Source organism: Polyodon spathula, chromosome 51 (genome assembly GCF_017654505.1).
Source record: "Polyodon spathula isolate WHYD16114869_AA chromosome 51, ASM1765450v1, whole genome shotgun sequence".
NCBI classification, from domain to species: Eukaryota; Metazoa; Chordata; class Actinopteri; order Acipenseriformes; family Polyodontidae; genus Polyodon; species Polyodon spathula.
In genome coordinates this window covers 1,826,431-1,847,508 of record NC_054584.1, presented here as the reverse complement: position 1 = coordinate 1,847,508, position 21,078 = coordinate 1,826,431, and the positions used below count along the sequence as shown (strand labels likewise).

The 21,078-nt window shown below is 46.4% G+C and overlaps 1 protein-coding gene across 1 annotated transcript; it reads left to right on the top strand.

The window, feature by feature from the left end:
* Positions 1–2,761: 2,761 nt before the first annotated feature.
* On the top strand, positions 2,762–5,945 carry LOC121306995 (pleckstrin homology domain-containing family O member 1-like). The gene is made up of 3 exons (XM_041239053.1): positions 2,762–2,890; positions 3,130–3,231; positions 4,938–5,945. The coding sequence occupies exons 2-3, from the start codon at positions 3,223–3,225 to the stop codon at positions 5,490–5,492; spliced, it is 564 nt and encodes a 187-aa protein (XP_041094987.1). The 5' UTR covers positions 2,762–2,890; positions 3,130–3,222; the 3' UTR covers positions 5,493–5,945.
* The last annotated feature ends 15,133 nt before the right edge of the window (positions 5,946–21,078 follow it).

The following is a 21,078-nucleotide window of genomic DNA, read 5'->3' as shown; positions in this document are numbered from 1 at the left end:
ACCCATAGCACTATTGTTTCAGATAGCCATCCTATTTTAAAATGAAAATGCATTTGTGTATACCTTAAACCTTTAAATACCTTATTCCTTTGAATTTAAAACACACTTTTTAAACCATTTTTTCCTTCTCAAAAAATGTCCTGCATCTTAAATTCGAGTAAAGCATAGTGATGCGTTTATTAAAATCGACAACAAAGGCTGTGACTGCCTGAATACACAAACAGCAACCTGACTGACTGGCACTTGAAGGTTTGCATAGTAGTTATCCTGCAGAGCAGACGCTCTCCTCCTCAATATAAACAAGGCAAGTTTTTGTTCAGCGCCTGTCTGTGTAGCTATGGCTGTGGTGCGGGAGCCTTTAACTGGCGCTGCTGCTTTCTTAAACAGAGGAAGGCTCCCCGGACACGCGCCCCAACCAATCAGGACCTCTCGATCAGCTCCGCTCCAGACACACCCCCCAGCCAATCAGGATCTCCCGATCAGCTCTGCTCCGGGCAATCCTTCCTGTTTAGCACAGCAGCAGCGCAGCTGAACCATTGGCCAGGTCCTCCCTGTCACAAAGCATCATTAGCTTCCTGGGATACTGGAAGAGAAGCTTTTACAATTTCCGAGTTTTGTTATGAGGCTCAGTTCTAATCAGACCCCTGTATTTCTCTACTTGCCAAGCAATACCACAGTTCAGAAAAAGAGAGAAAAACATGTGAGAGTAATCACTACATCTCCATACATCCTTTTCTTATATGAGTAAATGCATCTTTCTAAATGCATCTGTATTTTTAATTTTTCTTCAAGTTGGGGGTGGGAAATGTGGGCTGCGTCTTAAATCTGAGGGCATCTTAAATGCGAAGGAATACGTTAAACAAATGTTAAAATAAAATAGGATGCCTATCCGAAAACAATAGTCTGCTTGACCTGTCAGTTTTAGCTTAGTAGTGTGCAGCGATTAGAAGCTGGCATTCACCATGCAGTGCTTGCAGTCCTGAGGCTAATGAGGGCTAGTAAAGCATAGGGAAGCATTGCAAAACACAGAGAGGGATGGTAAAGCATATTAACAACATGTCAAACCAAGGCGGAGTGGTCCATACACTATGTTAAACCCCTGGGGAAACTGCAAGATTACTGTGCGCCTTCAGTGTGGTAGAGTTTGATAAGGGTCTGCCTATAACTAAAGCTAGACTCCAGTCTCTCAGCAAGCCTTTGCACAGCTAGTGACTAAATGCTTCCCTCGCGGCTGCACTGAGCAGCAGGGATCGCTGGTGTGAGTGCCAGGGCCCGTGTGCGGGAGATCCAGAGATAACGAGGCGCCGTGCCTGGGAATAGCAGCACCACCCATCAAGGAGATAACGAGGCGCCATGCCTGGGAATAGCAGCACCACCCATCAAGGAGATAACGAAGCGCCGTGCCTGGGAATAGCAGCACCACCCATCAAGGAGATAACGAAGCGCCGTGCCTGGGAATAGCAGCACCACCCATCCACGATGAACGAAACATGTCGGTGGGGAAGATCTGCAGCCACACCTGATCATTGCAAATTCAGCGGCTCTCACAAACACACACGCCCCACAGAGCAATCCAGAAACACAAGCACTGGAAATGCAATGCAGTCACAATGCATGCGAGCCACAGAGTGTCTGCAGAGTATAGGCATGGTTTCTGCAGCTCTATTAAAATGTAATAGGCTTGTTAAATAATAAACCTAACTGAGGGCGATTGTGAAACCCAGGACTGGGTGCAGGGCTAGTGGAGTTTATCACCATTAGAACTGTAAAAAGCATTATTAATCATGCAGGAGAATTCTACCACTGTTAGGAGATGTCAGGATTCCCACACTTCTTATCCTGTGTAGAGACTCTGTACGCGTCCTGTGAAGAGACTCGCATGCATCCTGTGTTAAAAACCATTTTCCACAAGAAGTCTTTATCAACGTCTTCAATAGAAATACTAAAAGAAATGACATGACAGATGTTTCCACTAGAAGCCTTTCTTAATGTCTGTAGTGTTACATTTATTAAGATTCTTTTTAGTGGGGGGCTCCCGAGTGGCGCATCCGATAAAGGCGCTTTGCATGGAGTGCAGGATGCACCCTACTGCCAGGACGTCAACCGGTTCGAGTCCAGACTATTTTACTGCTGACCAAAGACGGGAGTTCCCAGGGGGCTTAGGTTGGCCAGGGTGTCTTCGGCTCACCACGCACCAGCAACCCCTGTGGTCTGGCCGGGTGCCTGTGGGCTTGCCTGTAAGCTGCCCAGGGTTGCGTTGTCCTCCAACGCTGTAGCTCTGAGGCAGCTGCATGGTGGGTGTGCAGAGTGAAAAGAAGTGGTCGGCTAACAGCACGCACTTCGGAGGACAGCATGTGTTCGTCTTCGCTGCTCCCGAGTCAGCGTGGGGATGGTAGCGGTGAGCTGAGCCTAAAAATTATAAAAATAATTGTCGACTACTGAAAAAAATTATATATTATTTTTTATACTTATAGCAGTAAAAAGATATATATATATATATATATATATATATATATATATATATATATATATATATATGTATATGTATGTATGTGTATATATATATATATATATATATATATATATATATATATATATATATATATATATGTATATATATATATATATATATATATATATATATATATATATATATATATATATATAACCTCAATGTTGTCCACAGTCGTGTGCTGAAGCTGCCCCCTCTCTCTCTCTATCTCTCTCTCTCTCTCTCTCTCTCTCTCTCTCTCTCTCTCTCTCTCTCTCTCTCTCTCTCTCACAGGTTCCTAACCTAGTGTTCTTGGCGGTCAGTCCTGAGGAGAAGGAATCCTGGATCAACGCCGTGAACGGAGCGATCACCCAGGCCAAGAACCGCATCCTGGACGAGGTAACCCCTCCCCTCACAGCTCCCCCTACCTCTCAGGACAGTGATTAAGTAATGCTATAACAGCTGCACCAGAAATGACTTTCCTAAAGTTTCAGCAGCCATAGTTTTAAATATTACAGTTGGATTTAATTAGCAAATTTTGTAGAAGAATCAACTATAGGAACCGGACGAGCTCTGACGGGCTGAAGGGTCTCCTTTCGTTTGTAAATTCTCTAATGCTCCCCCATGTCTCCCGGCAGGTCACAGTGGAAGAAGACAGCTGCCTCGCCCACCCAACCAGGGATAGAGCCAAGATCCAACACTCCCGGCGGCCGCCCACTCGCGGGCATCTCATGGCCGTGGTACGAACCCCTCGCACCCTCCCCTACACACACACCTGCACACGCCCTCCCACCCGCTGACAAACAGCTTTGCGTGCGCTGCACCCGGTCCTGGTATACCATTCCAATGAGCTTGTGCAGAAGAGGCACTAACACAATCAAAAACCAGAAATCTGAGCAAAAATGATGCAAAGGACTCACTCAAACATCTCTAGAATTTGACTTCACTGAAGTGATGCAGGAAAAGATCCCTTCCCCTTTCTTTGGTTAAAGCTGACTTTAAGAATGTCTCATAACTTATGCAAGAGGCCTACAGTTAGACCAGCGTGTGTCAGCATGAGCCTAAGAGCAGTAGAAGCCTAGCAAAGTGTAACACAGGCAAGCATTGTAAAGCACAAGCAGGCATTGTAAAGCACAGGTAAGCATTGTAAAGCACAGGTAAGCATTGTAAAACACAGACAAGCATTGTAAAGCACAGACAAGCATTGTAAAGCACAGACAAGCATTGTAAAGCCCAGAGAGGTATGGTAAATAATGTAAAAACACAGCAAACTAAGGTAAATGAGGAGAACCATTTTTCTTATTATTTATTTCTTAGCAGACGCCCTTATCCAGGGTGTCTTGCAACTGTTACAAAATATCACATTGCAGAGTATCACACTGCAGAGTATCACACTGCAGAGTATCACATTGCAGAGTATCACATTGCAGAGTATCACACTGCAGAGTATCACATTGCAGAGTATCACATTGCAGAGTATCACATTGCAGAGTATCACACTGCAGAGTATCACATTGCAGAGTATCACATTGCAGAGTATCACATTGCAGAGTATCACAATGCAGAGTAGCACACTGCAGAGTAGTACATTGCAGAGTATCACACATTGCAGAGTATCACATTGCAGAGTATCACATTGCAGAGTATCACACTGCAGAGTATCACATTGCAGAGTATCACACTGCAGAGTATCACACTGCAGAGTATCACACTGCAGAGTATCACACTGCAGAGTATCACACTGCAGAGTATCACACTGCAGAGTATCACATTGCAGAGTATCACAATGCAGAGTATCACACTGCAGAGTATCACACTGCAGAGTATCACATTGCAGAGTATCACATTGCAGAGTATCACACTGCAGAGTATCACACTGCAGAGTATCACACTGCAGAGTATCACACTGCACACTGCAGTATCACATTGCAGAGTATCACACTGCAGAGTATCACACTGCAGAGTATCACACTGCAGAGTATCACACTGCAGAGTATCACATTGCAGAGCATCACACTTCACATTGCAGAGTATCACATTGCAGAGTATCACACTGCAGAGTATCACACTGCAGAGTATCACATTGCAGAGTATCACACTGCAGAGTATCACACTGCAGAGTATCACACTGCAGAGTATCACATTGCAGAGTATCACATTGCAGAGTATCACATTGCAGAGTATCACATTGCAATATATCATATTACAGATAAGAGCAGCTATACAATAAAAATCAGTAGCAAGTAAGATCAAATTAAAATAAGAGCAACATAAAGAATACAGTAAATAATTACATATAAGAGCGAGTTTGACTGAGAGCAGTTAACTTATAGAAGAATAACCATGGGAAAAGCATGGGAGACTGCAGTGATACAGGGCAAATCGTGGGATATTCCATTAGGAAGCTGCTGATAGACCTCCCTGTCCACTCTCTATCTGTCTGCAGGCATCTACCTCCACGTCAGACGGCATGCTGACCCTAGACCTCATCCAGGAAGAAGAGTCCCCCTGCGAGAGAGCCGTCCTGCAGAGAGAAGCAGGCCGATCTGAAAGCCTGCCCCGGAGGAGCGAGATCTCCTGGGAGAGGGAGCAGCAGGTCGACCCCCGGCCCTACACCCCGCAGGCCAGTAAAAAACTCTGCTCCAGCGAGAAGAACAAGTGCGCCTCTTTGGACGAGATCCTTTCCCGCTCGGAACACGGCCCCCCTGCTGGGCCCCCTCTCAGCCAGCTGCAGGAGCTCATCGCCCACAAACTGGAGAGAACTCAGGCCCTGCTGGCCAAGGTAACGCTCCAAGAACAGGGGCGCAAGGGTAAGGCAGCGAAGGACTCGGAGGCGGAGCGGCTCCTGCAGGAAGCAGTGTGCACCTGGGGCCAGGCCAGAGAGGTGCTGGGGGAGGTGCAGGAGCTCCGGGCTCTGTATCAGCAGATGGGCTCGGCCCAGTCGCTCTCCCCCAGACTCAAGAGCCCCCAGCAGACTACCAATAGGAAGAGCCTCATGTGATCTGGGCCACCCACACTCTTCTATCTTTGGTTATTATTTCTGCCCCTTGGCAGTTGCTTCCCCTGTTTCAGGGTTTTTGAGCAGCCCAGCTTGCTATTCATGTCCAGGTCTTTCTGCCTTTTCCACTGATCCAGTTCTCAGTTTACAAGCGGCCAGCGGGGTGCTGACGTGCGCAGAAAAGTAAACATCCTGAAGGGGGCGCAAGTTAAAACAGCGCATGCTCTTATCCTGCAGTGAACTATGTATTGAGGATACAGCACAGTGCCGTTTCTTCCTTCTCTGTTCTGGAATACAGATTTGTGAATACCTTGCTGTGGTCATGGAAGGGTAAATGGTATTCCCAGTAGACTGTAGCCGGTATGCAGGGATGCACACAAATCTGCCACTGGCTCAGAAGTGGGAGAAACTGTGGTTACTCACTGGGAGCCAGCAAGGGGGCAAGGGGGCAAGGGGGCAAGGGGGGGGGGGGGGGGGGGGGGGGGTGAAGGTTGGAAGTCAGGTTCGCTTCCAGATGTTGCACTTTGGGGATGCTATGAAAATGAGGGGGAGGGGGACGTTTGCGGAAATTATTTTGTATTTTTTTTGCCGCAATAAATGTTTGCGTTGTTTGTTTTTTTTAAACCCACAGAAAGCTCTGTAACAACGTCAGTGACAGATTCAGTGTTATTACAATGTGCTGAGCTGCTGCACCGCTTCACACTGGATTGCGATGGGATTCTTAGAGGAACAATACCAGTGACAGATTCAGTATCACGGCACTGGATTGAATGATGGGGTTCTGCGCTCGGCTCGCTCCTTGCTTGCAGACCTCTCTTGTTTTACAGAATGTAACTGGAATGTTTTGCACTATACAGGGTCCTCGCTGTTGGCTCTGTTATTTTCCTCTGTAATTGTTTTTAATCGGTTGTACAGAAGGATCGCTTGGGGATTGCGGAATACAAGTGGAAAATAAAAACACTTTACACTAATGGTGCTGATTCATGCATCTTTCAATAGAGTTTCATAGGAGTTCATACGAGTGGCAGCGCAACGTCATGCTTTCTAGTGATTTTGTTATTCCTTCTCTAGCGATGAAGATCCTCACAGATTAAGGTGGAATAGCAGGACACCATAGCAACCACAGCTATGGCCATACACATGGATCTACAGCCATTATTTTAAAGTGTAATAATACCAATAATAAAAATAATAATAATAATAAGTCCTGGATAAGCCACATGGTTTTGAAGCAGTGGATAAACTCTCTGGTGTGTGTTCTGTTAAAGACACGCCAGGCGTTATTCACTTCCTCTAACAGTCCTCATGGCAGTACCACCATTTCAACGGGACTGCAATGGCAGCTCCCATCTCTATTGATTTCAACATAAAACACTGCAGCGGTTTGGTTTCATTGATTCCAGTGGTGTCACCATGAAGACCTGCCCCTGTTTAGAGCAATTTAACATAAAGACAAGATGATAATTCTAATAGCAGGAAGAATTACAGGAATTATTGTGGAAAATACAATGAAGCAATGAAGAATTACGAGTACAGGTTTCTCTTTTAATTTGGGTAGGGATTTAGGTTTCAGTTTATGGTATCTATTATATTATAGCAGATTAGACTATTATTATTATTATTATTATTATTATTATTATTATTATTAATAATAATATTATTCGTTTTGCTGAGCTAAAGGAACACTCAGACAACAGTAGCTATTGCAATCCTGTGTAGCATTTAAATTTTATTTTAAACTTGGGAGAAAAAGAAAATAATGTTCTTTTAGAATTCAGAGTGATTATTATTATTATTGTTATTCTGATCATTGTTTTATCGTTTTTGTTTTGTCATGTTTGGTCGCTCGGATTAGCGTGTGAATGTTTTGAGTCTAGGACAGAAGGGACTGTATTTTTTTACTCTGAAATGCAGAACTTTGAATGTGAGACGAAATTTCAACTCAGAAAAGAGACAACACCGTGTTACTGTTTCAAACAGGCCGTCACAATATATACCTTGTAGTGCGCTGAAACAAGAAGCACGAGAGAATGAACTGAAGGGAGGAAGCATGGAAGAAGACCACAAGAATACTGTAAACACCTTAAAATAACGACCACAAAGTAGAATGACTTTCACTAGAACTGCAGGGGACTTTACAGGACTTACATAGGAATGATCCGGTAATGAGTTTCTAGTTATGAAGATTAAGAAAGAAAGAAACATATACAATTGAGTGACCAACGTTTCCACTAGAAGTGTTCATCATTGTCTTCAATAGTAAATGCAGTGGCCAGAGTTTCCACCCGAAGCTTATTAGACATGAAGAAGTTTATTAGACATGGAAGACTCTGAAAAGCCCTCTAGTCGAAGCGTTTGTCAGTTTCTTCTCGTGTTTTTTACATTCAGCACTGTTGAGCAGTTATGGGTGATCGCTCAATAAGTTAAACACTGCAGGGACAGCACGCTAATCCACTGTCATTGTATATTTGTGGCCGCTGTTTGCAAGTGGAATAGATTATCATGTGAAGGTTTTCTGGAAATCCAGTACTGTTTTTTTTTCTCTGAATCTCAGACGGTTTCTGTCGATGCTAATCACGGTGGCTCTTTAAGGACATGAAATGAATTATTTTGTTCATGTTCTCCATGAGCCACTCTAAGGGTAAAAGCGACTTCAACCAAAATAATCTTCAAAATGGGCAAAAATAACCAACCAGAACTGTTGCTGAACACCCCAATAAACATCCCAGCTCCTCGCTGTCTTTGTAATGTGTTGTTGCAAATTCATTTACATCCCAGCTCCTCGCTGTCTTTGTAATGTGTTGTTGCAAATTCATTTACATCCCAGCTCCTCGCTGTCTTTGTAATGTGTTGTTGCAAATTCATTTTGGATTTGTGTGAATCCTGGGTCAACTGGAGAATTGCTGCTGAAGTCATTGCTTGGGTCTATTTTATTGATCTAACCCGTGGCTGGTCTAGATACCACCGCTATTTAATGCTATATAAATCCAGCTGTGTTTCCCCCCTTTCTTGACCCACTTGTTAACATCACTATATGCAATACAAATGATAAAGTGTCCTCCTGAGAAAGAAATAACATGAGATATTGTACAGGGTGTTGTGTGTGATACAAGCTGAAATACAGCGAGCTACCAGAGCAGCTACCCGGCCTACTGGCCACTCAGATCCTGGGTGAGAATCAGCTGCTATCGTACAGCACGCCATACGAGACACACATATCATTATAGTTAAACAACAGCAATTAAACAGAACGTCTAATTGTATTGTGACCTCATTTCCATCTGACACAAAGCATCCCGTACAGAGTCATCTCTGCTGGCTGTATGACAGCAGTGTCAGGCTCTGCTGTATAATATACTGTAATATTCATTTACTGCTCTCCAGTGCTGAGGGGAGCCCTGCATACAGGACTTCACTTTTGAATGAGATTCCATTCTGGCAGTCGTTGGTGTTTTTCAGTAGCAGAGACTGATTTCTATAAGGAGGAAATACTGAAAGATATTTTGGTTGAAGGTTAAAGGAGTCTTCCTCCTGTGGTCTTGCGTATTTCAGTAGACAGGTCTGTATGCACAACCCCCATTACTGTCCCAGTACTTGTCAGAGGGTAGTGTGTACTGGCTGCTTCTTTCTGTAAGAAACAAACGAGAACAGCAAACTGGATGGACATTTACCATGAGAAGCTAAGAATTCATCTTCCAAAGTATATTTTTAATATATTGAATATTTTGTACAGTATTATTTTGTATGTGTTATTTTCCATGTCAATTTAACCAATGCCTTCAAATAAGGGCTTTGAACAAACTCAACGGTGATGCTGTCTGGAAACTTTTGAGCATTCTGATTAAATGCACTTGTGTAAAAAAGAACTTTTTATTGTATAAAACGATGCAAAGAGAAAGAGAGAAGAGAGGGCTTGTGTTTGAGTCTGTTAGTCATGCACGTGAGAACAAAAATGCTGAGAACTAGATCTGAAACCAGTCTGCAAAACTCCTCTCATTCCAGTATCAGAGTGTGTCAGACAGAGTCCCAGTGGAACCATGCTGATCCCAGTCTGCAGCCAATGGAAACGGACACGACTGATTTTAACTCAGGCTAGACCAGCCAGTGAGTGACCATGATATAGTGATGCCTCTCTCCCACTCTCTCCCTGTGTTGCATGGAGCACTTATCCATCTCCTACCGCCTTTGTGATGTCACACGCTTCCATCTGATTGGACCATAGCTTGAAGGGTGGCCACCTATTGGCTGAACCCAGAAGGGAGGCAACTTTGCATTCAGGATGGTAGAGGGAGGGAGAACAACAGTCCCAGGGTGAATTCCAGATACACATGGGGTCCCTTTGAAAGGTGTGTGGAAATAAATCAGGAAAAACAGAACAAAAAGCCTGCCTGTAGGGCTTTGTATTGTGAAATCCCTTTGGGTACCAATCAACCCAGCATGATCGCCCTGAGAGCTATGAAAAGCATATGGCAGGCTGTGGGAAGCTATGGGAAATGCACAGGGAACAATCCCATAGGATAAGCAGAGGAGAACTTTTGAAAGTGCAGTCCATGTTAATCTTTTATATTGCTATGCCTTTCTATAGCACAGCTTATAATTACATCCCAAGTAAGGCTTGCCCACAATAGCCGCTCAGTGTAATTGACCTCTTGTGATTTCTTTTCCCTTTATTCTCTGCTGTGGTTTTACAATGCACTGAATTATACTATTGAAGAGGCTTGGGGAGAACCTTGTCCAAACCTGCAGAGCTGACTTGAAAAGCTATTTCAGGTTCTTCCAAAATGCAGCCAGCCTGCCATTAAATAACCCTGATACATACAAAAAACCCAAAATGTCCATGACTCCGACAGAGAGCTGTGCAGAAGTCATTGTGAATGTGTATGGAAACACGCAGAGACCTGTTGCTGCCTGAGTGTCCTTTATTAACATGCTGTGCACAGGGCTTGCTGCTGTTTGGGGAGAGAGGAATCCTGTGTGTTCTTTGTTCTTGCGGTTTGCGTCATTATTTCATCTTAGGGCTGAGTCAGCGTGGGTTGTGCTTTTTCCTCAGCGTTTCACTCCCAGCTTTGACAGTTGAAAGGTCCCACTGTCACATGATGTGTAGGAGGGAGGCTCTTGTGTGCCTGGCAATAAGGATTCTCCATACAAGCACAAAGCAAGCCAGCTGAAGACAGATTCTGAGAAGAAGGCTGACTGTGTTGGAGCAACAGGACCCAGAGCCAGTCAGCAGGATTGCAAACAGCATGAGCTAGTGAGGAGAATGTAGAGACATCCAGTCCAATTACATCGGCTGTTACTTCAGCTTTCAGATGAATGTGAAATGAATCAAGAGACTTTTCTCCGAATACTTACAATCAGATGAGTTTTTTTTAAACTGAAATTCATTAAGTCTCAATAAAGTTTAAAAGAAAGTATGTGGGAGGTGTAAGTGTTTCTTCCCCAGCCAATCCCTGACTGTTTTCTAGCGCTTTCCTGATCATGTTAGAATGTGTATTGCACCTCCAGGCAGGTCTCCGGTCCCTGGCATATCGAGAGCATGCCTGTCACTGTGAGTTGCAGCTCACTGGGTTCTTGTTGGGTGTATTTGTGCAGAGGCTTTCGTTCTGGGAACATGCTGTATACATGGCTGCTTTTGGTCCAAGGACCTGTGATCTTGTAGCATTGGGGATATGAAATAAGTTTGGATTTTATTTGTATTTGTGGTCTTATTTTACTTTCATTCAGCTGCTGGTTGAAGCTTCTTGGTTTGAGCCTCAAAAATTGCTCCATGGAAGCAGGACTTAAAAATTGACAGCTGTTTTTGGCCTCCTTTTCATTCATGTTGGGACCATTTTCACATCTCAGCCAATCATTCAGTACCTGGCCTGGACTGGAGGGAGCACCCTTTCTCTTAGCCTCAAACCTGCCCTGGACCGGAGGGAGCACCCTTTCTCTTAGCCTCAAGCCTGCCCTGGACCGGAGGGAGCACCCTTTCTCTTAGCCTCAAGCCTGCCCTGTCAGTCAGAACACAGGGAGGCTGTTAGGTTAGGATAAGAGCTTCCCTTTCTCAGCCTTATCAACTCCTAAATCTACATGCTGCAAATGTCCTTAAGCCAGCCTCTCTCTCTCTCTCTCTCTGTTTCTCGCTCTTGTTCTCTGTCTCTCAGTCGCTCTGTCAGTCTGTCTCTCAATCTCTCTCTGTCTCTCTCTCTCTCTCTGTGTCTCTGTCTCTCAATCTCTCTCTCTCAGTGTATGTCTCTCTCAGTCTCTCTCTCTGTGTCTGTCTCTCTCTGTCTCTGTTTCTGTTTCTCTCGCTCTGTCTCTCAGTCTCTCCCTGTAACTCTCTCAGTTTCTCTCTCTCTCTAGGAATGTAAATCAGTACTTGGCTCCTGTTTGTTTCTGTGATTGCTGTTGTTGTTATTATTCTTTTTCCATGGACTGTGATGTCTGTTTGGTTTTTATTTGATTATTTTGAGGGTAGTAAGAACCTGCACTGATTTGTATGTATTTGTTTTCCAAACATTACTGCTTACAATTCAAGAGCTGCAAAGACAATGATTTATTTTTTGTTCATTTCAAACTGTGATTTAAAAAATAAAAAATGTAAATGATATATGAAAAAATATATATTTTTATAGTATTCTTAGATTATTGTGAGAGCTGCTCTTCGGTTCCAGTTTCCTGCAGTAGACATGTGTAACACAGGGTAGAGCCATGTCTGTACAGCAGTGAGATTCAGCGCCCCCTAGTGTAACACAGGGTAGAGCCGTGTCTGTACAGCAGTGAGATTCAGCGCCCCCTAGTGTAACACAGGGTAGAGCCGTGTCTGTACAGCAGTGAGATTCAGCGCCCCCTAGTGTAACACAGGGTAGAGCCGTGTCTGTACAGCAGTGAGATTCAGCGCCCCCTAGTGTAACACAGGGTATGTCACAGCAGTGAGATTCAGCGCCCCCTAGTGTAACACAGGGTAGAGCCGTGTCTGTACAGCAGTGAGATTCAGCGCCCCCTAGTGTAACACAGGGTAGAGCCGTGTCTGTACAGCAGTGAGATTCAGCGCCCCCTAGTGTAACACAGGGTAGAGCCGTGTCCGTACAGCAGTGAGATTCAGCGCCCCCTAGTGATCTGCCACTTATGACAGAGTTTGTTTTTCTGGCACTACACTTACTAACACAGTATTTCAGTGATTGCAATAAGAAACACAGACTGACTGTGAATACAGTATGTGGCTGATTTATAAAGCAGCATACAGGAGAGCAGGCACAGGCCCCTGGCAGTAAGAGCTTTGTTTTCTCATGCAAAGTGCACTGCAGAAGCACCTGCCCTTCTTTGCATGGTTTTGCATGTTTCAGGAGAATTTTGAATTCACACTGAACTTTGCTTGTGTAAATAGTTTTTTTTTTTTCTTCTTCTTCCTGAAGTCAGTTTCAGATGTCAAACAGAAAGGTGCACATGATCCAATACATCGGCGACTCCTGCCATAGCACTGTCAATCAGGTGCTGTGTGCGAGCGTGCGTTTGTATAGCTTGCAACATTGCCACATTTATATAGCGCCTTTCATAGAGGACAGTGGAAAGTGCAGAATACATGATCATAGCATAATACATGAAATAGTAGCAGCAACACAGCAGCTAATAGCAGATATCAGGCTTAAAGAGCATGGAAAGCAAGAGAGAAGAGGTGGGTCTTGAGAGCTGATTTAAAGCAAGCGACGGTGGGAGCATCATGCACCAAAGCTGGGAGTGAGTTCCAGAGAGTTGGAGCCATGAAGCTAAACGAGTGTTCTCTAAGTATGGGGCACTTTTAATGACACATAATCCAGATAATCAGATTCGGTAAACTCATATCAATGTGTTGTCTGTTTTTAATTTCGATTGAATCACTTGCAATGTGTTCTTCAGTGTTGGATGGCTGCCTCTGATCAAGCTGAGATTGTGTTTCTCTTGTTTGTATGATAGACCGGATTCAGCAGAGTGTGTGAGAAATGCACTGAGAAACACAGAGCAGTTTGTAAACTGTGAAAATGGGAAGTTGTGTGTGTGCCTCTCTCTCCCTCCTGTCACAAAGCGATGCAAAGCCCCACACTGCTGTAGGACTCTCAGATTTTATTGGTCCATCTTCTCCTTATAAGGCTTGATGCTGGCGGAGCGCTCTGACTGGCTGGTTCAGGCAGACACAGCTAGGTGCTGGGGGAGGAGGAGGGGGAGAAGGAAGGGGGTGGGGAGAGAGGGAGGTAGAGAAAGATGGGAGGAGGTAAGATAGGGTAGAAGAGGACTGAAGGAGGGAAGAAGGGAGAGGGTAGATGAGGAGGGAGGGGGAGAGAGTAATGCATCTCTTCCTTGGCTATCTGACTCTATATAGAAGTTATACAATAGACAGTAGCTGCCACCAGAAGTTTTCTATATTTCGCAACACATTCAAAATAAAAGTCCATAACTTCAAAACAGTTGAGATTGAGGCTAAAACATACATCTATTTGCCTTAGTTTCTAACAGTTTTAACCTTAGACTCTGTAAATAACTCTCTCACTGACATATTAACAAATCATGTTAACGGTTAGCTAATATATAGTGACCTATTTATTAAAGGATTAAAAAAAAAACCCAGCAAACATCAGACCTGTGCTTGAATTGCCAGCTCCAAGCTCTGCTGTTGAAATGGGGTTCAGCTATTTAAAGGAACTTTTTAAACTTTTAACAAGTTCAGGGTTTATTTTTTTATTAGTGTATAAATAGGTTCATAATATTAACTATTAACTCACAATGCACATGTCCAGTTTTACATAATCTAGAAGGCTTGTATCTAACTACAGAATTGCAAGAGCTTGCCTGTCCTGCGCTTCCCTTCACTACATCTCAGTTCTGAAAGCAGCACATGCGTTATCAAACTTGTGTTTTTTCATTTTAAACATGGCGTCTGGTATTGCGCTGGGTTAAGAAAGTTCTCAGAGCCCCATAGCCTGGAGATCGCAGGTTCAAATCGAGGCTGTGACACTGCCGGCTGTGACTGGGGGTTCCTAGGGGCGGCGCACAATTGTCTGAGCGCCGCCCGGGTAGAGAGGGCTTAGGTCGGCAGGGCAATCCATGGTTCACCGCGCACCAGCGCCCCCTGTGGCTGATAGGGCACCTGCGGGTCTGCAGTGCAGCCATTCAGATCTGTGTTGTCCTCCGGCACTATAGGTCTGGTGACATCGCTGTGGATCCACAGTGTGAAAATTGACAGATTGGCAGGAACATGTTTGTGCTCCAGTCTCTGTCTCTCGAGTCGCCAGGGGGTTGCAGCAGGGTTGCGGTAAAAACCACTGGAGATGTCTAAGTAAAAAAAAATAAAATAAAGAAGCTTCTCAGTTTGCTTGCCTTGTCTTCCAGGAAGTCTGCTACTGCTTCACTTCCTTGTTCCTTTCACCTCAGCAGTGTCTTCAGCGGGAAGGCCTCTGACTGGCTGCAAAGTATGTCAGTCATTGGGGGAAGCAGCTGGTTGGGTACTGACAGGAAAGGGACGGTCCTGAAGGGGCGGGAACAGTTTCACTCTCCAGGTGGCCTAGGAAGTGAGACTACCATGAAGCTTACAAACAGATTCCTTTAATCTAGTGGAGCACCAGAGATCATGTTTTAAACTGAAAACACATTTGCTAAATAATCTGCGCAGTCGACAGTGAGTGGATGTGCGTGGCAATCACTATGATGAGATTTGGGCAGGTCCTTCAGATATTAGAGGCATAGGCAATGCTGAGCTGTCTGTTCTCAGTGTTATTTGAATGGCCCCGTGGCTGGGAATGTGGTTTCATATCACCTCCTGCATTAGAGAGGATATTGACTGGGAGTCTGATCAGAGGGAATTGTATACCTGCTCTAAGTGCAGCAGAGACAGGCTGCAATTAACCAACCCTCACAGCCTCCATTACTCTGCCAGCTAATGTGTTTAAAGGGGATTAATAACAGAGGCAATGCACACAATCCACTGAGCTGAAACTACATTAGAAAATGAAGCAGATGCACCCGGCTGCAATGTGCTCCACTGTCAGCAGCCGTGCAGTATATAAGACCTGGAGCAGTGTTATTAAGAGCTCTCTTCACCCCTTGGTTATTAACCCATTAAAGGTCACTTTTCTCTACCTCTCAATGATACAGTGGCTGTTGTTGCAGCTCAGTGTTGATATTTTAACAGTGCGCTCCAGTCTACTAGCATTCCAGTTCTTATTTTTTCTAATTTCCTTAACTTTTTATGATGTTTCAATCGGTTTTTATTGTGACACGAATATCATCAGTAATGGAAATAAGACTCCTATTGCACAGCAGTTTCACCCATTCCAGGTTTTATTACCAGCTTGATTAGCCCCCCCCACACACACACACACACACACTGACACCGACACACACACACACACTGACACACACACACACACACACACACACACACACACTGACACACACACACACTGCCACACACACACTGCCACAAAACACTGACACTCACACACACATACATTGCCACACACACACACACACTCAGAATGATCACAAATATCATACACATTAAGGCAACAGTAATATTAAGGGCTGGGTCTTTAAAATCCATTTAAAGCTCTTTCCCAAGTCATACAAAGACAATCAAGAGAATCAAATGTCATTTTAAGTGAATTGGGTATCGGCTTAAAAAGTCATTGCAAGTAATAAGAAAAAACATCCCTGGTCCCTCTGAGTTTGTGAGTCCGGATTGCAGAGAGAGCCACGGGAGCGGAGCATGTGCTCACACAGGGTTAGGGGATGAAGGTTCATGTAATCCCTCAGTGTGTGAATCAGATAGGAACAACACGGCCAGATGACAGCATGCTCTAACCATTCCCTCCCAGCCAGGTGACAGCGTGCTCTAACCCCCTCTCCCAGCCAGATGACAGGGTGCTCTAACCCTGCCCTCCCAGCCTGGGGACAGTGTGCTCTAACCCCCCCTCCCAGCCAGGTGACAGGGTGCTCTAATCCTCCCCTCCCAGCCAAGTGACAGCGTGCTCTAACCCTGCCCTCCCAGCCTGGGGACAGCGTGCTCTAATTGGGTCCTGTTGCTCCAATATTGAGATTTTATCATTTTTCTCTAAATCGCCTGGAGAACCCTAAGATCCGGGACTGAACATTCAGATCATGTGACAACTTTTCAGCTCTGCCAGCCCCACCCAGAACACTCTGAATGATGCAAACTCCATGCAATGTAAAAAAAGCCAATTGACCCCCGTTTGAAGCTGTGGATGGTGCATTATCATCCTGCCAGTAGTCACTGCCATCAGCATTGTTGGATGGCTTGACCTGCAGTGATACTTCAGTAAACTGCAGCATTTGTTCAGCTTCCAGAGCACTGGAGGAGCCCGGGGTACACCAGAGAACACGCCCACACGTCCCAATGAACTGACCAGGCAGGGTACAGCACCCAGCACACAGGGTGACACTGTTATACAACTCTTTACACAAACAGCCCTGGTGTATTGATCAGCTGTCAGACAGTAATTGACAGGACTGGGCTCACTGTGCTGCAGGTCCCCAATTAAAGATTATTCCGATGTCTGCTTCCTAGACGACACAGTACAGCATGTACTCTGAACCGCCAGACTCCTGGAACAAACAAACAAACACATGGGCTGCTGCTGAGTCAGGGTGCACCCCCTTTACACACAGACACACCCCAGCACACTCGCACCCCCTTTACACACAGACACACCCCAGCACACTCGCACCCCCTTTACACACAGACACACCCCAGCACACTCGCACCCCCTCACACAGCACACCCCAGCACGCTCGCACCCCCTACACACAGACACACCCCACCACGCTCGCACCCCCTCTACACACAGACACACCCCAGCACGCTCGCACCCCCTCTACACACAGACACACCCCAGCACGCTCGCACCCCCTCTACACACAGACACACCCCAGCACGCTCGCACCCCCTTTACACACAGACACACCCCAGCACACACAGACACACCCCAGCACGCTCGCACCCCCTCTACACACAGACACACCCCACCACGCTCGCACCCCCTCTACACACAGACACACCCCAGCACGCTCGCACCCCCTCTACACACAGACACACCCCAGCACGCTCGCACCCCCTCTACACACAGACACACCCCACCACGCTCGCACCCCCTCTACACACAGACACACCCCACCACGCTCGCACCCCCTCTACACACAGACACACCCCACCACGCTCGCACCCCCTCTACACACAGACACACCCCAGCACGCTCGCACCCCCTCTACACACAGACACACCCCAGCACGCTCGCACCCCCTCTACACACAGACACACCCCAGCACGCTCGCACCCCCTCTACACACAGACACACCCCACCACGCTCGCACCCCCTCTACACACAGACACACTCCAGCACGCTCCACCCCCTCTACACACAGACACACCCCAGCACGCTCGCACCCCCTCTACACACAGACACACCCCACCCCAGCACGCTCGCACCCCCTCTACACACAGACACACCCCAGCACGCTCGCACCCCCTCTACACACAGACACACCCCAGCACGCTCGCACCCCCTCTACACACAGACACACCCCAGCCTCACACCCCCTCTACGCTCGCACCCCCTCTACACACAGACACACCCCACACGCACACTCGCACCCCCTCTACACACAGACACACCCCACACACAGCACACGCTCGCACCCCCTCTACACACAGACACACCCCAGCACGCTCGCACCCCCTCTACACACAGACACACCCAGCACGCTCGCACCCCCTCTACACACAGCACACCCCAGCACGCTCGCACCCCCTCTACACACAGGCACACCCCAGCACACTCGCACCCCCTCTACACACAGACACACCCCAGCACGCTCGCACCCCCTCTACACACAGACACACCCCAGCACGCTCGCACCCCCTACACACAGACACACCCCAGCACGCTCGCACCCCCTCTACACACAGACACACCACCAGCACGCTCGCACCCCCTCTACACACAGACACACCCCACCACGCTCGCACCCCCTCTACACACAGACACACCCCAGCACGCTCGCACCCCCTCTACACACAGGCACACCCCAGCACGCTCGCACCCCCTTTACACACAGGCACACCCCAGCACGCTCGCACCCCCTCTACACACAGACACACCCCAGCACGCTCGCACCCCCTCTACACACAGACACACCCCAGCACGCTCACACCCCCTCTACACACAGCACACCCCAGCACGCTCGCACCCCCTCTACACACAGACACACCCCACACGCTCGCACCCCCTCTACACACAGCACGCTCACACCCCCTTTACACACAGACACACCCCAGCACGCTCGCACCCCCTTTACACACAGACACACCCCAGCACGCTCACACCCCCTCTACACACAGACACACCCCAGCACGCTCGCACCCCCTCTACACACAGACACACCCCCCACCACGCTCGCACCCCCTCTACACACAGACACACCCCAGCACGCTCACACCCCCTCTACACACAGACACAGACACACCCCAGCACGCTCGCACCCCCTCTACACACAGACACACCCCAGCACGCTCGCACCCCCTCTACACACAGGCACACCCCAGCACGCTCGCACCCCCTCTACACACAGGCACACCCCAGCACACTCGCACCCCCTTTACACCCCTATACGCTCGCAGTATGCCCATGTCATGAATGTTCCATTCTGAAGCCTCGTAAACACTTTGGCTGACCTTGAGCTACCACAGCACAGAGCAATGATATCATCACAGTGGAAGGCACTTCCATTAGATTGGTGAGCACTCAGCGTTAATGGGGGAGACTGTCTGCTTTTGTGCCAGGACAGGGTCTCAATGGGGGCTCAGACCCCACACACTGGGGCTCTTGTATCGGACCAAGCTGGTGGTGGAACTGACTGACAGTCACAGAGGCGCTTTGTAGCTGCGCTCGTCACACACTCCTCTGCCCTGCGTGTGTGAGGACAGGCCCCTCTGTGAAGGAGTGGAGTGCTCCTGACCCAGACCTCTTGCCTTGTGTGCTGAATGAATGTCTGTGAGACTGGGGTCAGGGACAAGGGTTTGCTGCTTGACGCAGGCCAGCTAACAGTCACCATGACAACAGAGGTCTACTTGTTAGGCTTTGTTGTGATTGATGCAGACTTGAGGAGAAAATGTACATTCAACCCTAATACTGCGAGTATATCATGGTAAAGGAATAGGGTAGATAGTATATATATATATATATATATATATATATATATATATATATATATATATATATATATATATAATTTAAGAAGCTGTCACACAGCTTTGTCGTTTATAAATGTACTCCTTTAGCTTGTGTCCTTACTGCTGAAACTACAATGTAGAATAGATTGCATAGAAGTGTGACTGTTTGGAAAAAGTTCATAGAAATAAACTAGACACGTTATATTTGCATGCAAAAATCGCGAAAGCTTTAAGCTCAGTGCACTTGGTTAGCAATTGTCCAGCTAGGAGTTGTATGTTGTGTTACAGCACGGTATATCAACATACCATATTTGATGCTGTTGAAGCAGTCACTGCCGGGCTCTCTAAGCACATAACAGCCACGTTCGAAACTGTGTGACGAGAGCCCTCTGCTGAATAACAGTGGAACTACGAGAAAGCGCAGTGAGGGACCTGCAACTTTCCCAGCGCTTCTAATTTTCAGTTTAAGAAAGACAGTAATTAATAGTTTGTATATTATGAATCAATCAGCTGCCATCCATTCTTTTTTCATTTTATAAAGAATATATAAATCTATACAAAAAGTAACTAATATGCGATATTTGTTTTTATTTCCCTTTCATCACGTGCTTCTTCAGTTTGACTTTGTATATATATATATATATGTGTGATATGATACACACACTGCAAATCTTAATAAGTTATGGTAAATGCATAGTATAACCAAGGGAAAAGCATGGGGGAAAACTGCTAAATTACAGCAGTGAACTGTTTATTGTCCCACGTCGTTGAATATTTCAGGCCTGAAACCCCTGAAACCATCCATTAGCACATCTCATACTGTGAACAATGTGGGAATCACTGTGGATCCAGAACTGTGTTTGGACACCCACATGTGCTCAGTTACAAATGCCTCATTGTATCATATGAGGAACACTGTCAGACTGAGATCCGTTCTATCGGTAAAGATACTGAGATGTTGCTTCATGCCTTTGGTATTTCTCAGCCAGTGTGGCAATGCTTTGTTTGCTGGTCTTCCTGATTCTAAACTGCATTGGCTCCAGCTGGTTCACAGTGCTGCAGCCAGCGTGCTGCCTCGCACTCGCCACACTCACATCACTACATCAGCAACCTGTTCAGATCAAGATCGACTTTAAAATTCTAATACTACTTATAAGGCCCTTTATGGCTTAGGGCCTTCATATTTGTAGGAACTGTTGGCACATCATGCCCCTAATTGTACCCTGAGATCAGCCAATGTTGGCCTGGTAGCTCCTAGAAGTCATCTGAAATCAGGAGGGCTGAGGGGAGCTTTAGTAGTTCAGCTCCCTGCCTTTGGAACTCTATCCCAAATCATAGCAGGAATACTGGTTCAGTTGAAAGTTTGAAATCAATCTGTTTGAGTTTAGC